Consider the following 22,827-nt stretch of genomic DNA (forward strand, 5'->3'; position numbering starts at 1 on the left):
AGACGGTCTGGCTACACCCACATGTGTTGTCTACTTGGGCCCACCATCAAGCCTGGTTGTGCGAGTGCAAATCCCCCCTCTCTCCTGCACCATGGGAAATGAAGTTAGGGTTTGTTTCTCCTGGACTCGGCTCTCTCCGACTTTGCGCGGGCGATTGGAGGTGATTTTCGAGCGGCGTCGGATGGCTCATGTAGGCTCATGTAGGAAGGTGGAAATCTCCGCCCGAGCTCCCCCCAGCGGCAAAACCCGCCATCTTTATAAGCGGCCCTCCTCCCATGGCAGCATCTTCTTCCTCTCTTGTCCTCCCCTTTGTTCCCCACTGTAAGCCCGTTGAGTGATAATGGAGTTGGTGAGCTGGTGGCCGTCGCTGTGGTCTCCTTCCTCCAAGGGCTTTGTCTCCGTTCCCCTAGCTTCGGATCTGCTCCGACGCGGTGCTGCTCCATCTTCTGCCGGGCTTTGTGGAGGCAGTCGTCTTCCTCCTTCATCCTCTTCATCTCCGGTGGTGCGGTTGGTGTTGGTGGCGGAGGATCTGCTTCCTCTCCTTCTAGATCTGCTACCTCTTCACTAGCGGCTCTTCTTCTTCTTTGTCTTGCGCACCTCCTACTCTCCGACGACAACCCCGAGGTGAAATTGACCCCAATCCCTCACTCCGATGATATTAGGGTTTTGTTTGACCTTAGGGTTTTGATTTGGTCTATGAAAATGATGTACAACCACATGTGGTTCATTTCAAATTTGAGTAGCAATTTCATGCTGAGGCCACAATCTTTGCCTATGATGCCAGTTAAATTGTTATGTCCATGTTGAAGCACTTCATTGGCTGGACATTTGAGATCCTCAATTTGGTTTAGAAAACCGAAGGTCTTCAATGCCCACCAATGCACTATTTCATTTATGAAAATATGACTGAGGCTAACTGTTAGACTTTTCTCTCTTCCTCTGCCTACATCTAGCGGCCATTGATGTGAATGAACCTGTGATTTCTGCAGCTTTGATTAAGTTTACTACCACTAAGGCACTTACAATGCAAACAATGTAGAAAAATGGGTCCTTACTATGTGGTTTTTTAGGGGAGGAACCCTAGGATTTACATGAGTTGGCATGAATGCAATCTGTAAGTGCTTGGGTACTCTAATGCTAGGTAGATGAAGTACAAAACTATGATCAAGTTGTTCATGATTACAATGCATCAATTGGGGCTTCATCTGTGTCCCAAAAAGTCCTTCCTAGTCATTAGTACTGTTGTGCTGATTGGTACAGCAGATGGTAAGCAAGGTAGTTGGAAGAATGTGCTTATTGTGGCTCTATGTTTGATGGTCTTTGCTTTTTGGAAGAAACTTACCATGTCTGCCTCATGTAACTGCAATGTGTAGGCCAATGATGACAACATCCTTCTCATGATTAGCTGGCTCTATCTTTTGCTTTGTTGCCTATTTTATTCTCTGTGATTCGTGGTTTCCTTTTATGTTGTTGCAAACTAGAACTGATCTCTGTGTTGTTGATCAATATTGCCTATCTGTTCTATTTTTGTTTCTTTGGAGCCAACTATGATTAACTCATGCATGACATCAGTAATTAGTCTGATGCTAATTTGTTGTCACTACTTTATCATTGGTATTGTTGTAACCTTCTCTTTGGACAATATAAATGTTAATGAAACTATCTCTATTCTGTTGTTGTGCCCTTATTCTATCTTGCTTGATGTTTGTGTTTCTTGGGCCATGCCGAGCTTGGCAAAAATCAAACACAATCTCGAACCGGTAGTTAGAGGCAGTTGATGATGGACCTGACTGCTGCGGTACAAGATATCAAAACGGGGGTTGTGCACTCTGAGCCAGGCCATGGCTGGCTAGGGGCTGGCCTGCGGGCCAAGCCACCCACACCACTCAAATCAAACACGCCCTAAATTTTCTCCATCCGGGCTCTCGTCCTGGGCTAAGCAGGCAGCTCTCCCTCACAGAAGTCAGTCTAGTCTCCTTCAAGTCAAGTCCCAGGCCTGGCCCATATAACTTGATAAATGGTCAACTGGCCGACTAGTCTTCCTCTCAATAAAAAAAAAAAACAAAGGGAAAAACAAAAAAACTGGCCGACAAGTCCCCACGGGTCCTCCGGTGTCTGGCTCCTCGGCCATTCTCCCGTTCTAATCCGCCAGAGCCCAGAGGAGGCAAGTCGTTCTCGCATCTCGCGCGCCTCGTGAACGAATCCCTCACCCCACAATTAAAAGCAAGCAACCCCCGCTCCCCACCTGCGCTAATTAATCACATCACGAGATCCCCTTTCTCCACCTCCTTCGCCTCGACCTCGCCTCGCCGCGCTCCCACCACCCGGCCGCCTCGCTCGCGACGCACCCAGGCGCCCCCGCATCCCGCGGCGCCGGATTGGGTTCCGCCGGGGATCCCGCGGCGAGCCTCGCCGCCCGCGCCGCAGGTCAGTTCCTCCATTCTCTCTAACCCTTCGAATGTGGACGTTGCTGCGCGCTCGACCGATGGGCGACGTGCTCCGTTGCCATTCCGGGATTGATGCGGAGAGCGAGTGGATGATGGCAGCGGGCAATGCTGTCTTTGCCGCGTTGGTCTTTGCAATTTGTCAACGCCGCTTCTTTCCTATACTTAGGCTCAGTTTAGTTCCAAAATTTTTGGTAAAATGGGCACGGTAGCATTTTCGTTGTTATTTGGCAAATAGTATCCAGTCATAGTCTAATTAGGCTTAAAAGATTCGTCTCGTGGATTTCGTCTAAACTGTGTAATTAGTTTTAATTTTTATTTATATTTAATACTTCATGTATGCGTCCAAAGATTCGATGTGACGGGGAATGTGAAAAATTTTGCAAAATTTTTTGCAAACTAAACTGGGCCTTAATTGAGCGGCAGAGTTCCTGCTTTTTCTTTCAAAAAAAAAAAATTTGTCAACGCCGCTGGGGTTTGACTTTGCGTGAATACAGTTTTCAATTGGGAGCTCCAATGGAGTGACTGGCCTGTGCTGGTGGGCGATATCAATTTGGGCTGCTGACGCGTGAGAGGGCACCAAAGCTCTCTGGTCAAACTCTTTGAGCTGGACGTTGGATAAGATTAGGTCGCCCAGTGTACTGTAGTTACGCTCGCCGGGTCGCCTGTTAACCGGTCTATTAGAGATTGGCTGGAGACCTACGCTTGCCTTCATCACATGCTACGCTTTGTCTTTAGCTCGGTGCCAGTTTAAATGGTAGTAGTTATAACTGATAGTTAGTCATGGATTTCTGTGGCTCAGTGGTCCAGTACTAGTTTTTTCAATTCCTGGATCGGTGTACGTGCTAGTCAAACATGAGGCTGTTGGTTTAATGTGATCACACATTCACACCTGGTTGCCTTGGCGGTAACATCACCTGTCCCCTTTCTCTCTCTTGTGTTGGAGCTTGATAGTGATTGCAGTATGGAGTTTGATAGTGATTGGCTTTACAATCTCTGGTGGAAGGGACACTGGAGACTTTTTAAAATTTAGATATGGTGCATTTTCATTGTCTTTTTATGGTGGGAGATGGCTGTAGATACAAGATTAAATTTAACTGGTCAATGTGTCAAATTCTGAAGTGACCAACAGTTTTACTTTATTCTATTTGAGGTTTGATTTGAATGAGAATTCAAAGTTCTGAAAGAACTGAATTGTTAGTATCTAGCATGCGTACTGTATGCCCTGATCTGTGTTAATAAATCTGTGTACAATCAACATATGCGCGCGTGAAGTCCGATCCTTTGCAGAGCATGTTTCTGGTTCTGCTCCTATAGTCCTTCGTGAAATAACTGTTCTGTTTTAATAAATATGTACATTTAACATATCGTGAAATCTGAACCTTTGCAGAACATGTTTCTAGCTGTGTTCCTGCAGTCATATGTGACAAAATTTAGAGGAGCTCTGATGTATCTGGTGTTCCTATTGTACTTGACTAATCATGTTATAAACTTTCAGTTGCACGAAAGTAATTTCTTTGTGCATAATTTTTAACATAAAATGGGATAGAACATCTAGAATGTATCAGTTGTTCCATGTGAAAAACACTCATGGAAATCAATCTAAGAGAATATCGGTAAGTTTTGAAGTTTAGATGCAAGTACGGGTGTTGTTTTAACATGACAATGCAAGTACGGGTATTCTTTGGTGGAAAGTCCTTAATTTGCATCCACAAGAATAGGTTAATCCTAGCATGTGAACCCTGCTTTGCTATGGGTTTTAGGTTCAGGCAATTTCCTGACCGCTTTATCAGTTCCTGTATTTAACCAAGAATTCCCTCCAGGCTTCTAATTTTTTGGTCAGTCGGTACAATTGGTCAACATGCGATTGATCCCTTGGTACCATTATATAGAGCACCAGGACATATGCATCCTATGCGTACCCCAGCATATGGAAGCTAGATGCAGCATGTGGCTCAGCTGACCCGACGCGCATAGAATGCAATAGAGCCGATCTAATGCTGCAGTAGAGTTAGGGTACCAGGCAGGTAGCAAAGAAGCGAATGGATCATGGGGTAGGTGGTTAGCCTAACAGACTACGCGTTTCTTTTTCCATTTTTTGGTTTGTCATCAATTTCTTGGGTAAAAGGGAGCAATATTAAAAAAACTATAGTCTCAATGGTTGGTCATTATAAATTTATGCTATCTAATCATTTGGAAGGTAAAACATGTGCCAAGGCAAAGGAAATTGTCATAGGTCACTATTGTTCTATGGCTTGGTCCATCGATCTTCCTGACATTAATTATCAGTTCCTGACAGCTATCGACATGTTCCCAATCAAGTAGCTCTATTTCTGACATCTTGACATGCCGATTTCAGTTTCCGACCGGCTTTCCTGATTTCGATTTTGTTTTCAGGTAAAAATGTGAAATTGGATGTGGTTAAAGCTTTTCCCTAACATTTTCATCCCTACTATAAACTATTCAGAACCTGATAATTAAAATTCCTTTTGAGCTGGGTCTGATGAAACTGTAGTCGTGATGGTGATGTGGCTGAGCATAGATGCTCTATTAGGAGTCAATTTTAGAGTAAAGAAAGATGTTGGTGCTTCAATATTGGTTGTAAACTGGTTCGCATGTTAGTTCTTGTTAGTGACTGAGTGGCATTCGTGACATTATAACAAGGAAATCAATGTTTCACAATAACTGGCTAGCAATATATATGCATCATGTCTGGAGCATGCTGAAGTCATTGAATTATCCACATAGTGATAAATTCTGCTTAGTTCTGTTTGTTCGATACAGGAATTTGTAACATGAAAATGGCAATCCTCATTTGGATTTGGCAATATACTTTTAGACACCCACAGCTCATATATTTGATCGTTTGAATTGACATTATAACATAAATCAGATTGCCACAATTGTGAAGTATTTACTCAAACCTGTTCTAAAGTTGATTGAGTTGTGCTTGACACATTTACATATTGTTTATACAAGCTGAATAGTAACATCTGGTCTTTATGAACATGTCATTGTGATCCCATAATCTGCTGGCATCCTTTTTTTTTTGTTTTTCTTGTTGTTCTTAGAATTTGTAAGCATTTGTTTTCTGTAAAGAATTCGAGGCCTCGCCACATGTCTCAAAAAAATAAATTTCATAATTCCCAATTTTTAATTGTCCGGATATTATGTTCAATTTGTTTCCTTGTTCATTTAAACGTAGGGTGGCCTTGAAGGATGATAATTGAAGCAAAATGATTCTCTATTTCACCATATTTTGGAGATGGATGATCTGCCAAGGGATGAAGGAAGATCCCAGACACACCCTTCAGATCGGAATTGGCCCTCCCATTTGGAGCAGAAGTTCCAGTCCCTGTCCCTGACTAAACAGGAAAGGAATTTTGACTCTGCATATTCTTCCCTTGATTCTAGGGAAGTTGGTCATTCATTGCAGGCTGCTCAGACATTATGGTCTAGTGGATCCCTTTCAGGTCCAATACCCAATGGTTTTTATTCCATTATTCCGGTATGGGAAGCCTTTTTATGACATTAACTTGTTAAAAGATTATGAGTAACTTGTTTTGGCACTTTAGTTCGTTCGTTGACTCTGAATGTTGCAGGAAAAGAGACTCAAGGAGCGTTTCGATACCATACCTTCTCCTGATGACCTTTATTCTCTTGGAATAGAAGGATTTAAGGCTGAGATTATCCTTGTGGACATAGAAAGAGATAAAAAACTATCTGCCTTAAAGCAGCTATGCACAGCACTGGTAAAAGGATTGAATTCAAATCCTGCTGCAATGATAAAAAAAATTGCAGGTTTGGTAAGTTCTTCGTGGGTTTCTTTACAAAATGTAGGATGATCATGCCAACTTTTTACCCCCTTCAGAGTGCTGCAAGATTCATCCTTGTGATAGATTGCCTTAAAATGGTTTACATAGAGTTTTCCTAGTTGAAACCGTTCCATTTCTACTTCTGCTCATGTATTTGGTGATTTGTAATTTTGGTGCTTGAAGTATATGAATGATCTTTCGTCTTTCCAAACCATTGATTATTTTTTATTCTTCCTACCTATATAAATGCCATATTAAGTTTTTATTACTTCTCTTTAACTTCAGTTTTTTAATGATAATTTCAGGTTTTTGACTTCTACAACCGACCAAACCCACATCTCAGTCCTGCAAGAACTTCCTCTGAAGAACTTTCTCATTTCTTAGAAAATAGAGGAGTTCAATTGCTGGGACAGATAAGACATGGATCTTGCAGGCCCAAAGCTATATTATTTAAAGTCCTTGCTGACTCAGTTGGTATAGATTCTAAACTGCTGGTGGTATGTTTTTACCTTCCATCAGTATGTATGAACATGAAATAGTATTAATCTCTTCAAATGGAATTTCATAATCCTAACTTGTGCAGGGCATTCCAAATGAAGAACCTCATGGATATGATGATTCGTCCAAACATATGTCTGTTGTGGTCATGCTGAAATCTGCGGAGTTTCTAGTTGACCTGATGCGTTTTCCAGGACAACTAGTTCCATTTTCATCCAAAGCTGTTATCACATCCCATATGTCTGCAGCTGGAGAAAGTGATTCAGCCGACTATGATTCCTGTGACTCTCCTCTTGAACCAAATAGTCCTCTATGTGGTCAAAGGTATACTTGTGAATATCCATTTGAGTGGTATTTGGTAGTAGTTCTTTTTGGTCCCATGACTCTAGTATTAATGTATTAACAGCCTGTAACTTTGCCATTTAGTTTTTGAACTATGTGCATGGAATTGCAAATCCGTACTAGGGTGTCATATTTTCCAACTCTGCGTCTTGTAATTTGATGTAGAACCAAGTTGCTGGAATGCTACACATCCACAATGAGAGTAATTGGAACTGATAGATTTACTTTTCTTTCGTGCTACCATTGGCACAACAAGAGCATTGATTGTTTCCAATGTTGTGTGTTGAACTTTTAATGCTGTAACTTATGAGATTTTTTCTTCATGAGCCTTCTTGTTTTATAAAATTTACTCCAGTTTACCTTTTTATAATGTTTTAGATGAAACATTGAGAATTTTTGTGATGTTTAATTTGTCTTATTTAAAGCACCGTCAGTTTACTTTTTGTGCTTCTGCTTTTGAGAAATTTGTGTGTTTGAAACTTAAAATGCTATTTTGGTTGCCAACTTGACATTTGGGAACAATTCTGTGATGGGCGTAGATTGGTTGGCGGTGGATTGCGTAGATTATAGTGGAAGGAGGTAGGAGGATGAGTGATAGAAAGGCGACGGAGACCCATGGTCGCAAGGAGAGGCCGGCGGCCTAGAGCAAGTGATGGCGTAGGATGATAGAGGAATTACCGATTATACGCAAGGGGGTTATATATATAGCCTAGTCTAGCTGTACCAGGCAAGGGATCCGTAATACAATCTAACACTCCCCCGCAATCAGAACGAGAGTGGAACAAACGCCCAGACTGGAACGGAATTCTAGAAAGACAGAACTAGGTAACCCCCTGGCGAAGATGTCCGTGTACTGAGAAGTACTCCCTCTATTCCAAATTATAAGATGTTTTGGTTTTTTTTATATACATAGCTTTTGCTATGCACTTAGATATACACTATGTCTAGATACATAGTAAAAACAATGTATCTAGAAAAGCCAAAACGTCTTGTAATTTGGAGCGGAGGGAGTAGTATGGACATGAAGAACTCGAATAGCTCCAGTAGTCACCTTATCACGAACAAAGTGCAAATCAATCTTGACATGTTTAGTGTGTTGCAACACTAATGTTGTCGCAATACACATGAACAGATTGCCGAATAGGACAATGAAGCTCCTTAAGTAACATCTGAAGCCAACAAGTTTCAGCAATAGCATTAGCAACAGCTCGGTATTCAGCCTCAGCACTAGAACAGGAAACCGTGTGCCAAGGCACAAGTTTATCACCATGAAAAACACCATAGCCGGATGTGGAGCACCGAGTATCAGGGCAACCGACCCAATCGGCATCACAGTAAGCCACCAAGGAGGTCGGAGTAGTGTGAAAGAGCTGAAGACCATGATCCCAAGATACCGAAGCACCCGCTTGACCATATCCAGCGCCAAGGGCAGTGAGAAGCACTTGTGGAGGGCAGCCATGTAGCCAAACCGTCCGTTGAGCCTGCGAAGAACAGTGAGAACAAGTGTCCGATCAAGGACCGCCTCCCCCACGTCGGCCAGCCCTGATGAACAGATCACCTTGGACGAAGGTGCGGAACTCAGCGTTGAGGTTCATGGCACGTGTTTCCTTGTTGCTAATAAATTGCTCCTTAAGAGTAAGCCAAACTTGGCAAGCAGTAGCGTTGGTCGTCATGACGAGCTCAACCAAGTCGGAGGAGATTGCTATAAAGCCATGAGAGCACCATGCAATCTGTGTGCTGCCAGTGGATGTCGGTAGCAGTGTCATCATTGACATTGGTTAGGACGTACTTGCTGAGCGTGTTGAGAAACAAGCCCCTCCGGTGGCTGTAGTTCATGGAGAGAACATCGGGGTGATAGGGATTAACGGCTTCATGTTGACCACAGAGACCTGGGCATGAGGAGCAGCGGTGGCGGCCGCGGTCTGTGCACAGCATAGGTTCGATATGCTTCCTCCTCAGCGTGACGGCTTTCCTCCTGTTGGAGGCATTTGACTTCAAGACGGGCGGTCTTTGCCGCACAGAGCTCAGCAGCCCAGTGTTCTTCCTTGATGTGCTGGGTTTCTTTGTAAGTCATGCCCACTACTGGGGGGCCGTTTGGACCTGTGACAAATTCATTAATAAATGCAAACCGAACGTTTCAGGGTGGAATTAAATTGTGGTTACTTTGAATTTCCTTGCTATGGTCTATTGGTCTGTGGTGAGCACTGTAGCCGACCCCCCTGTGTCTTTTTCAGGCAAGAGCAAGATGACGGCAATAGATCCTTCAAAGTCCTCACACTACGAAACATCATGCTCAAATCGACAAATTCTATGGAGGGTAAAATGAGTGGGTAAGCTATATAATCAAGCTTGTTCAGTGGTTTTATTTTTCTTTTGTTCCCATGTTTACTGGTTTTCTCATTGTACACTTAGCTGCAAAATTACTCATTTAGATTTTTTTCCTTGTGCTTTTCCAGTTCATCGCATAGTGAGCCAAATGTTGCAAATGCCTTCTGTGGTCACAGCCGCGATAAAGTTGTGAATGAACATCAAAGAACTGCAAGTTCAAGGTTCTCTTTTTGATATTGCATATCTTAGTAGCAATTCTCATTGAATGGATAAAAAATGACAATAATGTTTCTAGTTTTAGTTTGCCTTCGGTTCTTTTCTGCCAGGCTGCCACAGCTCGTACTGCCTAACTCTAATCACTCAGGCAGTGGCGGATCTAGGTCTAGGTCTGCTGTGGCTGCATCCCTAGGTGGCTAGTTCCATAATCCTACCAAAATTTCATTAAAAAAAAACAAATACAAAGGACCTAGCAAAGAACACATAGATGCAGCCACAGGCGTGATTTGTTTCTGACACCACCCATCTGCATACAAGTCAAGCTTTGGGATCAGTATTCATTAAATTATCCGCATGAAAATTGTGTCAGCATATGTGTCGTCACTTTAATTATAATTTTGTTATTAAAACATGATAACTTATAAGGGCAGCTCCAACAAAGAACTTTTGAGCTACCTCTAAGCATTTTTTTTCATATTTTAATAGAAGAGAGAGAAAAACTAGCTCTTGATCAAGAGCTAGACTCTTATACACATTCCAAGAGTCATTGCTAAAAGTTAACACTATCGAAGATGTTGGCTTAGAGCTAGTAACTAGCTCTTACTGTTGCGGGTGCCCTAACAAAAGTATTTGGAGGCAAATCTGCTGATGATTTCATATAATTGATTGGTATTTGTACCGATGTAGGCCTACTTTTATTTAGTTTGATTGCATGCATTCAAGGTGGATCTATCTTAACTAGATGGGGGTACTATATATAAATTACTAATTGAATATTTTGGAATTTGAAATTTCAAGAAACTCTTCTAATACCAGTGGCATGTGCTATGACATAAACTACAAAACTTCAATAGCTCTTAGCTATTGGGATGTTATAAGTGCACTTTCAGTCCTTTGCATCCAAGCTTTGTTTTAGTTCCTCTGCTTTAAGACTTGGCAAATTGTGGGTATTTTTGTTTGTTTATTTATCTCTGTCCTTACCCTTTGGATAGAAAGTAACAAGTAGCATGAACATGACAAGACATGAGATGCAGTTGAATTTTTGCTACATGTAGCTGAGTGATGTACTTACTGCTTGGCTCTACATGGCATCTGACAAAATCCTCGATGTCCCATTGTCATTACTTGCCTTTCAAGCTAATTTTGCTGTCCGAAACCCTAAAATGGAATTAAGGTTTATTTAGAAGTACAGCAAGTGATTAAAATGGGTGGACAGAAGTAAAGGTGCTGTAAGTGCAAAATGTCCTTGTTACGAATGTTCTATGGAAGCTTTATCTGCTAGTTATTTTAGTTCTACTTTCTACTGCATTGTATGACATTTCCTTCTTATATTCATATAAAATCCCAACATAGAATATGGATTTCTCATAGATAAGGTTTCTTTTCCTCAAATACATTTCTTTGTTCCTGTAGTCCAGAGCATCCACTGTCCAGAGTTCGTGGGCGCTCAATGCTGGGTGATAGACAATATGGTGGTGCTGTAGCAGTGTCAAGGTACCTCAGTAAGTTTCTTTTGTGTACTTTTCAATCTGAACCAACCAGAAAAGGCAAATTCTGATCCTCATTGTTTTAGTGCCCAAACAGGCATTTATTGCTACATCCGCGGTGCCTCTCATTTCCCATATAATGTGAAAAAGAATCATGGACAGAAAATGAACAATGGCCAATTCGGTTTTAACGACACACTAAACTCTAATACCTGTTTAATTTTACATCGTCGAAAAGTACAATTGATACCCCCCCCCCCCCCCCCCCCCCCCCCCCTCCCCCCCTAACACACACACAAAAAAAAGTGCAAACTGACCTGTTTTTGGCCTATGTGTCTCCTGAGTCTGGACCTTGTGGCACCCCTCATAACAATGGCTGCGGGCTCTATATGTGTGTAGGTAACCTTTTTTTAGGAAAGAAAAGCGTTCATCTTCTTCCTTATGGCTATTCTCCTCTCCAAATATAGTCTCCATCAGTAGAGAAGACAACATGTTGCTTCGTTGCCTCTAGTGGAGTAGAACTTACAAATCCATGAAATTACTGGCTTCAGCATGAGCATCGATTTTTTGCATCCATGCAATCGTTTTTTTTTTTTAAAGAACAACACCCCCACTGTTAGGAATTTTTATTAAACCTAAAAGAACCAACTGTACAAAAGAGAGAGAACAAAAAAAACCACAGCTAAGAAGGAAACAGGTAGCCTGAGGTAGGCTGGGCCAAACTATGTACACAAATCTATCCAAGAAAGGAAGAGAGCGCGCTTGTTTTCAGAGATCCTGTGAGCTTGTAGGCGCGCTTCATCAATGAAACCTGTTTTCCAAGCAAGGAAGGATGATTGGCCTCTACTAAAAATGAAGTTGTTTCTTTGCTTCCAAATTTGCCAAGCACTGATGGTAAAAGCTTCCATGAAAAAAGGGTTTGAGCACCCCTCCTTCGCTTCCAACAGCATATGAAAGAAATCCATCGCAAGGTTCCACTGAACACCAAGCAATCATAGCCATTGACTCTTCTATTATTTTAAACTTATCCCTCACTGGTCCTCGACACGACCTGCAGAGTGGCTGCTTTGTGACAAACGCATGGTACCAGCAATCCTGCTTTGTGATATCTTATGTTCGAGAAATAAAATCTATGCAAGTTTGTACTGCCTTCAGTGCTGTAAAGCTAAGTGTCATTTGCCACAACAGATGAAAAAGAATCACGTTATCGCCCATCCTTTGACAGGCAAAACTTATTTGAGAAAGCTAGTTTACAAGCCCATAGATTCTGTGGTTCAAAAAGACCAGCTTTCCTTTCTTTGTTGAGCCTCTTTGGCTAAGTTCGAGTTCCCCTTCTTGCCCTTCTCAGGCTCTGTACAGTTTTTCTGTTGTTTGTTTCGTTTTCCTCTCTTAGTTTGTACGGTTATTCAGTTGCTTCGTTGTTTCTTTTTTTTAATAAAATTCTTACAGTGGGGGCCTCCCTGCTGTATTTGCAGTAAAAAAACAGATGAAAATGAATCATGTTATCGCCAACAAGATAATTTTATGTAATATGTGGAGCGCCATTTCTGAGCTTGGCATGTGCTCCTCAGTTCTGACATGACCTTCATCGCACCTTTGATGCTGTGCTTCGCTAGACAATGTCTCGTTGCTGATACTACTGGCCAAGGTTTGCTGCTTCTTGCATCACACATACCTTGCCATGCCTCGCTTGCCCTATAGGTTTGGGCTTGTCACCCTGAGGAACTTGTGATAAGGTTACAGCTTTGTAGAAGTTGATTTATTTGTTGGAGACATATTTTCTCTTATTCTTTGTCACAGGTTTTTTGACTTTGTGGAAGGGGATCACTTATCTGTATACCCTTTAGTTATATACTGTTTTTGTGAGCGTTGGGGAGGCAGAAAAAATAAAAGGGTCAGCAGCAGAATCCTTATAGCAGTAGAAATAGAAATTATATGAGCTTAACTTTGATAGCCAGCTTACCCTTGGGCTATAAATGGTTTAACACTAGTGCAATCAATATTTTTTAATCCAGTAGTACTGCTTTCTTTTGCCCTAATTAAACATATTTTGCTTGATTATAGGTCAGATGGCGCATCAACATCGAATACACATAGAGCACGGAGGAGTACTAATATTACTCCTGAAATCAGTGATGATATTGTGAGGTTGGCAAAGATGGTTTTCAACTCTGATTTGTCTCAAAATAATGGTCAGCTGCTAAGTCCAGTGAAAACACAGTGATTTTGGTTTTATTACTGTACAACACAACTTCGCTAAAATCCTCGGTTTCCTTTTAAGATGCAATAGGATGGGTTTTTTCCTTTCTGAACAAACAATGAAATGAATGAAAACAAACAGTTGGTATTTTAAACATTCACTTGTATAAAAATTTGATAGTTCAGTAACTTATGTCGATTCAGATGTCTTTTGTCTTTTCTAGTTCTTGTGCTACCTAAGAAATATGGTTTGTAATGTTCAGGAATTATATGTTGAGGTTTACTTTTATTTTGGTCCAAAGTTTGAGTCATATAACACCTTACATCTCTGCATCAAATGACCTATTTATGTTTCTTTTCTAATTGCCATAAATTAATTCAATCTTTTTTGTGTTCATTTCACTTTTTGGCCATTTAGTTTTTCTTGAAAAAATGTCACAGAATTTTTATATGCGTTTTGTTTGTTTGGCTAATTGGCCATAAGCAAGTTAGGAACTTCTCCCATAACAATTTTTTGCTCTTATTTATTTGGAGACATTATATGCCCTGGCTGACTTTGAAGTGTGTTTTTCTTGTCTTCAGAGCAGTTCGAGCAATGAGTGAAAGCATGAGACAAAATCGACTTTCAAGGGGGCAGAAAGATGGTAGTCTTGGTCCCTCAAATGACTCACTGAAACATGTATGCTCCATTCGCTTGTTTATGTCGTGGATCATCTGAAAGTATATTTCTGTCGTGGGTCGTGTGCTCAGTTTATGTCGCCCCATTCACTTGTTTGATTTTCATTTTTCCTAAATACTTATACGCAATGATAGTTGTGATTTACTATTTGACACTTCACGACATGCCATAGGTTGTCTGTATTTTTTCTTTTGTTTTTTCTTATTTTTTAAAGCTTCCTTGATTAATTTTGCCACAGGACATTCAAAACGTGTCATCGTTGCTGGAAAACATCGGAAGAACTGATCTTTGCTGCTAGATGCTACAACTTTGTATAGAGTCGATACTAAACAGAGTTTAGTGTCCTGCAGCAAATGTTTTTAAAAAATTGATCTTACTAGACATTTTGCTGGACACTAAATCATGTCCAGCAGCAATATACATGATTTGGTAGTGTTCAGCAACAAAGATCTGTGTTTCCGATGTCTTCTAGCAAAGGTGACATGTTTCGAGTGTCATGTCGTGCATTAAAGAATTTGTATAGACAAATGCACGTGTGTGATTTCTACAAAAATTTGGTCAATGAAGATGTTGATATCATTATTAAAGTAGTAATCTAGAGAGAGTTTCAATGCACGTCTGATGCTTTGTTCACATTTTATTCATGTTCTGATGCCTGGGTTCGACGGTGTAAGAGATTTCCTTTTCCAACTGAAATGAGATTAGTTTCCAATTTTTTATGGAATCATAGTTTATGTTTCTCAAACTCATCATTAATTCAGGTGTTTATTCCTTTGCGGAAAGGACTATCTGCTTAGGTTTTCTTTGTTGTCATAGCTTGTGATCTCCATTGATTACGTAACCACATTAGGGTGCCACCACCGGTTAAGTGGATGCTAGCAAAATTCTTCTAAATGCCATTCACAGGTGTTGATTTATAAGATACCTAGTTTTGTTGCTTTTCACACCTACAGCAAACACATATGTATTAAAAACCAATGAGTTACCTATATGAATCTAAGTATCAAACATCTGCTATGCTCATCAGCTCATCAAAGGGATTACTTCCTCTGATTGGAAATATAACTCCATCTAGGTTTGTCCTAAGTAAACCTTTTTTCTTCGAATATAAATATCTAAAATTTTATATAGATGATAACACAAGGTTTTACTATATTCGTTATAAAAAAAAGCTTTCATAGTATGTAACTCCTTCCATTTGAGATGATATGTTTTTTTATAGATATTGTTAGTCAAAGAGTCATAGTGGACTAGTGGAGACTGTTGATGTTGTAATAGACTTATATTTCTGACTGGAGGAAGCAAGGGAGTAAGCCACTTTACGGTTCCAATAGGTAGATTCATCTTCTTCATTCAGAGTGCCGAGGGTGCAGGTCGCATGACAGTCTTTTAACTTTGTTTCATTCATATTTGTAGAGTAGCATATACATGTTTGATTCCTATTTTGTGTGTGTAATATATATATGGGCATTAAGGAAGAAATGGATCCATGCTATATACTTAGTTGATTACAAATAGTACATGTTATTGTTATGTGGTGCCGCACTTATGCTAGGCACCACAAGCAGGGTGGGGATTGGCACAAACCAATTAAGCTAGGAGGATTAGGAGGCTTACTATTGCTTAAGAATCAAGATAAGTTAGATAAGATCAGTTTGTTATGCTAAGTGATTGTTTTTGTTGGTTTGTTGCACGAGGCGTATTCTATATAAGATGCGATGCCCACGAATAAAGCAAAGCGGACGTTATCTCCTATCCTTCCCTTCCTTCTCCTTGGTGCTTCGCACCACCCTACTCCATGCTGGGGGATGAAGTTACAAGTCTCATCCTCCTGTTGAAGGCTACAACCTTATATCGAACCCCTCCACTGCAACCCTCAACATAGGACTTGTTCATTTTAATTTCAGAGGAAATTCCATGCTGAAGTATAAACCTAAATTTCTTAGGAAGTACTGTTGTAAAGGTGTTAGGCAGTGCCTATTAATTGGCCTTGCTTAGGTGGCCTGTATACAAAGGAGGAAGGTGTGTGAGGAGATATCCTAAAGGAGAAAGGGGCAAGTGAGGCAATCCACTCAGCCCGGCCCAATACAAGATACCCTAAGCCGCTTGCCTCTACAGCTACAGCCGCCATCCCTTGCAATTGTGATTGTCGCCCTGTATCACCCCCTACCTTTCCCCACCACCGCCACCGCCGCGGAGGCTGAATCAGGCTGTTCGCATCAGATTGTCGCCCCGTATCACCCCCTACCTTTCCTTATCAGCGCCACCGCTGCGGAGGCTGAATCAGGCTGTTCCCAACATCGTTGATGCCAGATCTGGCCATTCCTGATGTGTATATAGCTGGATGTTAGCCTCCACTGGTGTCCCTCTCCCTCAGTACCACTGCTGACGCTGAATCTCACTGTCCTTGCCTCCATCGCTGCCGCAAGACCTGTGCTTCCATCTTTGGAGTTAGATCTGTGATTCCATCACTCCCTCTTGCCTTCACCGCAAGCCTGAGGCCCAGCCTGGCATGACCACTAGCCTTACCGCCTAGGCTCCTGTTTTGGAAGATGGCTGCCAACCCCACCAATTTCAGTAAAATCACTGCGGTAAGAGATTATCTGTCATCTTGCCTTTTAGAACACCAAGAGAGACACATATGTGCATGTTGAAACCAGGTATTGTAATATGTCACTGCAAACACAGAAAGCTTGGTAAAAAGGGGGAAATATTAAAATTTTGTCTCATGTGACATTTCTTAACTTGGATGATTTTGGAGTGGTATATTTGCAAATTCCAGAGTAATTCAACTACACATGCCAACATATTCTATGCCTTTTATCCAATACACCCAAAATTATTTTTAAGTCTTGATTACTTAGTTTTGTGGTTTAATTATTGCTGTAATCCATACTTTATGTAGGAACCTGCTGGTGACTCCAATGACGATGAAGTATCCACAAGACGACCAAGTGCACTGGAGGGTTTGAGAAGACAATTTAATAGTCAGAAAGCTGTGTCATTGCCTTCGTCGCCCCATAGGTCAGGTATTCTTGGCTCTGACCTCGGGAGCCCATCTGACTATACAGAAGCAGATCTGGTGGCAACCTGGAATGAGGTGTTGCAGTCTTCACCATTTCTGAACAAACCTTTATTGCCATATGAGGAATGGTGCATTGAGTATTCAGAGATTACTGTTGGCACTCGTGTGGGAGTAGGCAAGTAATATTCCCTGTTATCAAATATTTTTTATATTTTTGAAGCACTTCATCATCTGAAGTCTTTTGGAGTCAGATGCATCATCAGAAGTTATGCTTATTACTCCCTCAATTCCAAATTATAAGATGTTTTGACTTTTCTAGATATGTAACTTTGCTATGCATTTAGATATACACTATGTCATAGTAAAAGTAATGTATCTAGAAAAACTAAAACATCTTATAATTTATAGCGGAGGGAGTACTATTTATTAAAAGAATTGAGACAATCATAATGAATCTGAAGTAATAGATGCAATGTTTGCTTTATGTGGCATCTGATCTTGTTGAAGGTAGTAACTCATCTAAAATTTTCTTTAGGGTTTTTTGGAGAAGTCTTCCGTGGCCTCTGGAATGGAACAGATGTAGCTATAAAAGTATTCCTGGAGCAAGATTTAACAACAGAGAATATGAAAGATTTCTGCAATGAGATCTCAATACTTAGGTTTTACTTGTATCTTTTGGCCATTACTTTTCTTATGAGTTGTCTAAAAGATTGTTCTCTTATTGTTTTTTTTTTTTTTTTGTTGCAGCCGACTTCGACACCCCAATGGTACTACCTCCACTGAGCTTTCATTGGTTTAGTTTCAATTTTTTAATTTTGGTTTCAACTTCTGTTAGTATCTGCTGGGTCTTGTGTTCGGAAATGGCATTTCCTATTTCATCAAGAAAAGAACTTATGATATATTTTGAAAAGTATGCTAATCATGTTTATGGGGCTTTGGACTGCAGTCATACTCTTTCTTGGTGCATGTATGAAGCCTCCTCACTTATCCCTAGTCACTGAGTACATGGAAGTGGGTTCTTTGTATAGTTTGATTCACTCAAAAACTCAGAAAACTAAGCTCCATTCGAAGAGGAGGTTAAAGATGCTCCGTGATATCTGTAGGTGAGCATGTTCAATGCCTCTAGCTTTCTGGACTGTTCAATGCCTGTAGTTTTTCAGACTGTTCTGTCCCTTCTATATCTTTTGTGTTCCTTTTTCCATGTCTAACACCATGGTTTGGTTATAATGCTGTACAAGGGGTCTCATGTGCATGCACCGACTAAAGATTGTTCACCGTGACCTCAAGAGTGCAAATTGCCTTGTTAACAAATACTGGACAGTCAAGATATGTGATTTTGGGCTCTCTCGAGTAATGTCAGATTCTGCAATGAATGACAACTCATCTGCGGGAACTCCAGAGTGGATGGCTCCTGAGCTCATCCGCAACGAGCCATTCACAGAAAAATGTGATATCTTCAGCTTCGGGGTTATCATGTGGGAGCTTTGCACTCTTTGTAGACCTTGGGAAGGAATTCCACCTGTTCAGGTAGCCACCATACTTTTCCATGGCTCTTTTTTTTTTTAAAAAAAAAGATAAATTGTCGCTAAATTAAGCCAACTCACATATGTCTCCTATCTGCATGTTAGATCGTTTACTCTGTTGCGAATGATGGGGCAAGACTGGAAATACCAGATGGGCCTCTTGGAAGCTTGATAGCGGGTATGATTTCTGTTCCTTCTATGAAAGGGTAGTTGTTTGTTTGCTCCTGCATCCATTTGGAACTTCCATTGTGGTTTGTCTTGGATTACCAGGTGTTTGTTAATCAACATTATATAATGGACACATGTTGAATTTTTCAAGCATTACCTATAAGAAATTTCCTATCTCTACAGGCGGGTGAAGGTCCTTGTTTTTATCTATTCCATGGAAAGATAGGAGGAAACTGATTGTACATTTTTTTAATACTTTTGACCCTAGAAAAAAACACAGAAAGTCCTTTATCTTTTGTGAACAATACATAAATCTCATACAAGTTTGAATGTCTACCCAGCAATCATACAGAAATGGTACGCCTGTTTGTAAATGTATGATGTTCTAGACTGTGGGAAGTCAACTTTGACCATAGATTTAAGAAATAATATCTGGCTTGTTCACATCGACACTCTTTGGATTTTTCATGAAAAGTACTTTCATAAGATAGTTTTTTTTCCTTACCATTTTCATATAAAAAAACTGTCGATGTACAAAATCTCATACAATTATGAGCACGAGTATTAGTCAGCAATGTATTGTTCAGACATCCATTTATCAAAGCTCACATTTGAAATTTAGGTCACCATCTCATTCTTAAAAGAGGGAATTTTGCTTAACTCTATTCGAGCACCTACTGTTGACCTACCCTAAAAACATGCTGCATTCCTGTTTAACAGATTGCTGGGCAGAACCGGAGAAGCGTCCAAGCTGCCAGGAGATCCTGACCCGCCTTCTTGATTGCGAGTATACCTTGTGCTGAGGTTTTGCTTCGAGTCTATAGCGGTTATATGGGCATCAAACGGTCCGGCTTACATACATCCATTTAATTTCCCATTTCACATACATCATTGAGGATGTAAACTAATACCCTGTACTATAATAAGCAAACTTTTCATAATCTCTGTAATGCTAATGCCCCAAAATTCAAAAAAAAATGGTTTTGCAAAAAAATTCTTGTTCGAGTTTTGTGCGTTTTCCCTTTATTATATCTATATCCTAGACCCCTTGTGAAATAGTGAGATGTCATTTTCATACATCTATATGCGATTTTTCTTTTAACTTTTGATTGACTTTCGGCCGAACCCAACGATTCTTCCTGGACCTGACCCAAACTTTTTTTTAGTTAAGGCATCTTTAGAAGGGCAGGCCTGGTGTAAACGGTAGAGTTTTGTCGTCTGTGACTGGAAGGTCCCGGATTTGAGTTGCGGTTTTCTCGTATTGCACATGCGAGGATAAGGCTTGCCACTAACACCTTTCTTTAGATTTCATACAGAGCGGGAGCTCTTTGCACTAGGTACGCCTTAAGGCCTCTTTACTTTTTTTTCTCCCTACACGGGGCTTGCTAAGCTAGTACTTTTGGACCGGGGCATTCTATGCTAGTGGGCGAACCAGGCGTAGTCCGTTTTTTTTTTTTTTTTTTTTGAGCAAACCTGCTAATTCTGCTGGCCTAGTTCTGCTGAGCAAAATCGCCGCCCAGAACGCGGCAGCTTGAGATGGCCCATCCGTCGCTGGGCTGCTTTGCTCCTTTTCTCTGTTCGCTTGCTGGTTGCTGCTGTCAGAGTCGCCAGGAGACGTCCGCACGCAACTGATGTCCCCTCCTCTCCTCACCTAGCCAAGGAGATTTTTTTATATTTTTAACCTTTTTCAAATAAATTCTAAAACACAGTTACTTTTTTATTTTCAAATCTAGCATGTTAGGTCGCGTCAAAATCCGTGGCAATTTCCTGCTGTGCCCATATTAAATAGGTCTCGTTAGTAAGGCTATCTCCAACAACACTACCTAAAATACAAGATTCATTCGTACTTTGGATAGTGCTATAGGCAAAAGGTTCAATACCTATTCGGCATCTTCTCCAACAACAAGACTCAAAAGAGAATTATTTCTGCAAATAGGTTTCCAAAAGAGAGGACATCCATATTTGGATTGTGTCTCTCAAACAACCCAAAATAAGTTTTCCGTATAAGTACTCTGTTGAAGACTAATTTTAAGTCTCTCACTACCCATTTTAAGTTTAGGTCTCCTTAGACACCGTCGGCACTACTTTTCAAGCTGATGAGCTGAGTTCGACTCCTGGCGTTGTAATTTTTTTCGGCCAGCCACGCATATGAAACTTTCACAGTCGCGCGCTGTAGCAAAGCTACCCGCGCCAGTTTGCGGCTGCATGCGAATTTGGAATCTGATTGCCGCGCCATTTTTTTCGGCCGCTTGGAGCATTAGCATGTGGCGGGATGCTTATTTATACAACACCAATAAACGGAACGGTACGTATTCTACTCCACTGTTGATAAGTTTGCTTGCCACTAGTTCGAGTAAGGTAGCCAAATCTTCATACTCTAGATGGACCTGAACTTGGATCCACCAGAAGATGATAATTTTACTGGGATCGATCTTAACTTGGTTCCACCGTTGGAACACGGCATCGGTAAGTACTTTTTCTATTTCTTTGTGATTAGCATCTTGGTCTTTTTTTTCCTCAAAGAATCTTTTCTTATATGATGTCAAATGGATACTTTCTATATGAAAGTTGTAGCACTTGATGGGATCTATAACTTTATACCGGGGATGAAGATACGACGTTTTCCGCATACACACGGGCGCACGTGAAACGAAGATGGTGGGCAGGCCCGGGCGTGCATCCAAACGTCCATGCTCTTGTATCTCCGAAATAAAATTCCAAGCTGGCCAGTTCTACAAAAAAAAAAACCAAAAGCAGGTGAAAGTAGCATAAGATATCGATGAAACCTTTTATAAATTGGATTAACTAACTTATTCAAATTATTAATGAATTTCTTTCTTAGTGGAAGTTGCTCTCGCTAGAGTGCGGCGCTCAAACTCCCCTCCATACATTTGGCTAGCTTTGGCACAAATACACTAGAGCATGACGTGTTTTCTTTGGCACGTCACAAGTAGGGCACGAGCCAAATGTGTTGTGGCATGCCGCAGCTGCGTTGCAGCAAGTTGCGGCAACAAGCCAAACAGGCCCTAGATACGAGATAGGAACAAAAAGATTCGAAGTTTATTAGACCTCGCCAAATTTACAATTAACGATGGCTCCTGTAAGTAAGTTTTTTCACCATCTTTGGATTAACCTTTTTTGCAAAGCGAGGATAAAAGTGTAAGAAAGATAGTAATAGCGTGTGTTGGGGGGAGCACCTTCGGCAAGCCGCCCCGACGAACCCTTGACTGTCAAGAGGGACGTTCAACGGCTCCCAACGGAAGACCCCGGACAAATAACAACCGTGGCGAAGATTCTCCGACTAAGGTTGCCTTTATCCTATACAACTGCAGGTCCATCGCCAATCATTGAAAGAAACCCCCATCGGAGACAAGACCCTCGCAATGGTTGCTACCTGGTGGAAGAAAGTTAAATGGAAAAACTTAATTCGACACCATAAAAAAAAGATACCGACCTTAGATGAAACAACTTAAAACTATAAAGTTATAAATCTCTTGAAGAGATACAAGTTTTATATAAAAAAAAGTATCTTTATTTGCCACCGTACAAAAAGATATGGTTTTTCGAAGGCAAAAAAAGCATGTGCGATTAATATGCTGCTGAAACTTTATATTATTATTTTTTGATCATCTTAATGATCTCAAATGAAAAAAAACCCCAAAACTATAAATCTGTACTTCCATATAAACAATATCTCCATTTGACACCATATAAGAAAGATATGATTTTTCTAAGGCGACGAGCACTTATACGCGATTAATATGCTGTTGAAACTTTATTTAATTTTTTAAGCATCTTAATGACATCAGATTAAAAACTCAAAACTAGAAAGTTGTATATCTCGTCGAGAGCTACAATTTTCATAAAGAAAGTATCTTCATTTGACACAATATAAGAGAGATACGATTTTTCCAAGGCGACAAGCACATGTACGCGATTAATATACTGCTGAAACTTTATTTAATTTTTTGAGCGTCTTAATGACCTCAAATTAAAAAAAACTTAAAGCTAAAAAGTTATAAATCTCATCGAGAGCTACAATTTTCATATAAAATCGTCTTCATGCGAGATCATAAGAAAACAATATAAATTTTCTAAGTTTG

At 40.6% G+C, this 22,827-nt stretch overlaps 1 protein-coding gene across 3 annotated transcripts; it reads left to right on the top strand.

Annotated features, from left to right (window-relative positions):
• Nucleotides 1-2,145: 2,145 nt before the first annotated feature.
• LOC136533524 (serine/threonine-protein kinase EDR1-like) lies at nucleotides 2,146-19,664 on the top strand. 3 transcript variants are annotated; one of them, XM_066526084.1, is made up of 18 exons: nucleotides 2,146-2,427; nucleotides 4,734-4,841; nucleotides 5,650-5,952; nucleotides 6,047-6,250; nucleotides 6,565-6,756; nucleotides 6,843-7,081; nucleotides 9,334-9,429; nucleotides 9,556-9,648; nucleotides 11,057-11,137; nucleotides 13,195-13,278; nucleotides 13,912-14,008; nucleotides 16,914-17,208; nucleotides 17,569-17,692; nucleotides 17,781-17,800; nucleotides 17,980-18,136; nucleotides 18,272-18,560; nucleotides 18,662-18,734; nucleotides 19,445-19,664. In XM_066526084.1, the coding sequence occupies exons 3-18, from the start codon at nucleotides 5,710-5,712 to the stop codon at nucleotides 19,525-19,527; spliced, it is 2,370 nt and encodes a 789-aa protein (XP_066382181.1). In that variant the 5' UTR covers nucleotides 2,146-2,427; nucleotides 4,734-4,841; nucleotides 5,650-5,709; the 3' UTR covers nucleotides 19,528-19,664. The 3 variants fall into 3 exon arrangements, with proteins under 3 accessions (XP_066382181.1, XP_066382180.1, XP_066382178.1); XM_066526083.1 differs by having other exon boundaries at nucleotides 4,804-4,841; XM_066526081.1 differs by lacking the exon at nucleotides 4,734-4,841.
• The last annotated feature ends 3,163 nt before the right edge of the window (nucleotides 19,665-22,827 follow it).

The sequence above is a fragment of the Miscanthus floridulus genome, unplaced genomic scaffold (assembly GCF_019320115.1).
Source record: "Miscanthus floridulus cultivar M001 unplaced genomic scaffold, ASM1932011v1 fs_90_1_2, whole genome shotgun sequence".
In the NCBI taxonomy this organism is placed as follows: Eukaryota; Viridiplantae; Streptophyta; class Magnoliopsida; order Poales; family Poaceae; genus Miscanthus; species Miscanthus floridulus.

Coding starts and splice junctions, on each gene's coding strand:
- LOC136533524 (XM_066526084.1), top strand. CDS start 5,710: ATGGATGATCTGCCAAGGGATGAAGGAAGATCCCAGACACACCCTTCA. Junction 13,279..13,911: donor ATCAGTGATGATATTGTGAG/GTTGGCAAAGAT, acceptor TCTTGTCTTCAG/AGCAGTTCGAGCAATGAGTG. Junction 17,693..17,780: donor AATGAGATCTCAATACTTAG/GTTTTACTTGTA, acceptor TTTTTGTTGCAG/CCGACTTCGACACCCCAATG.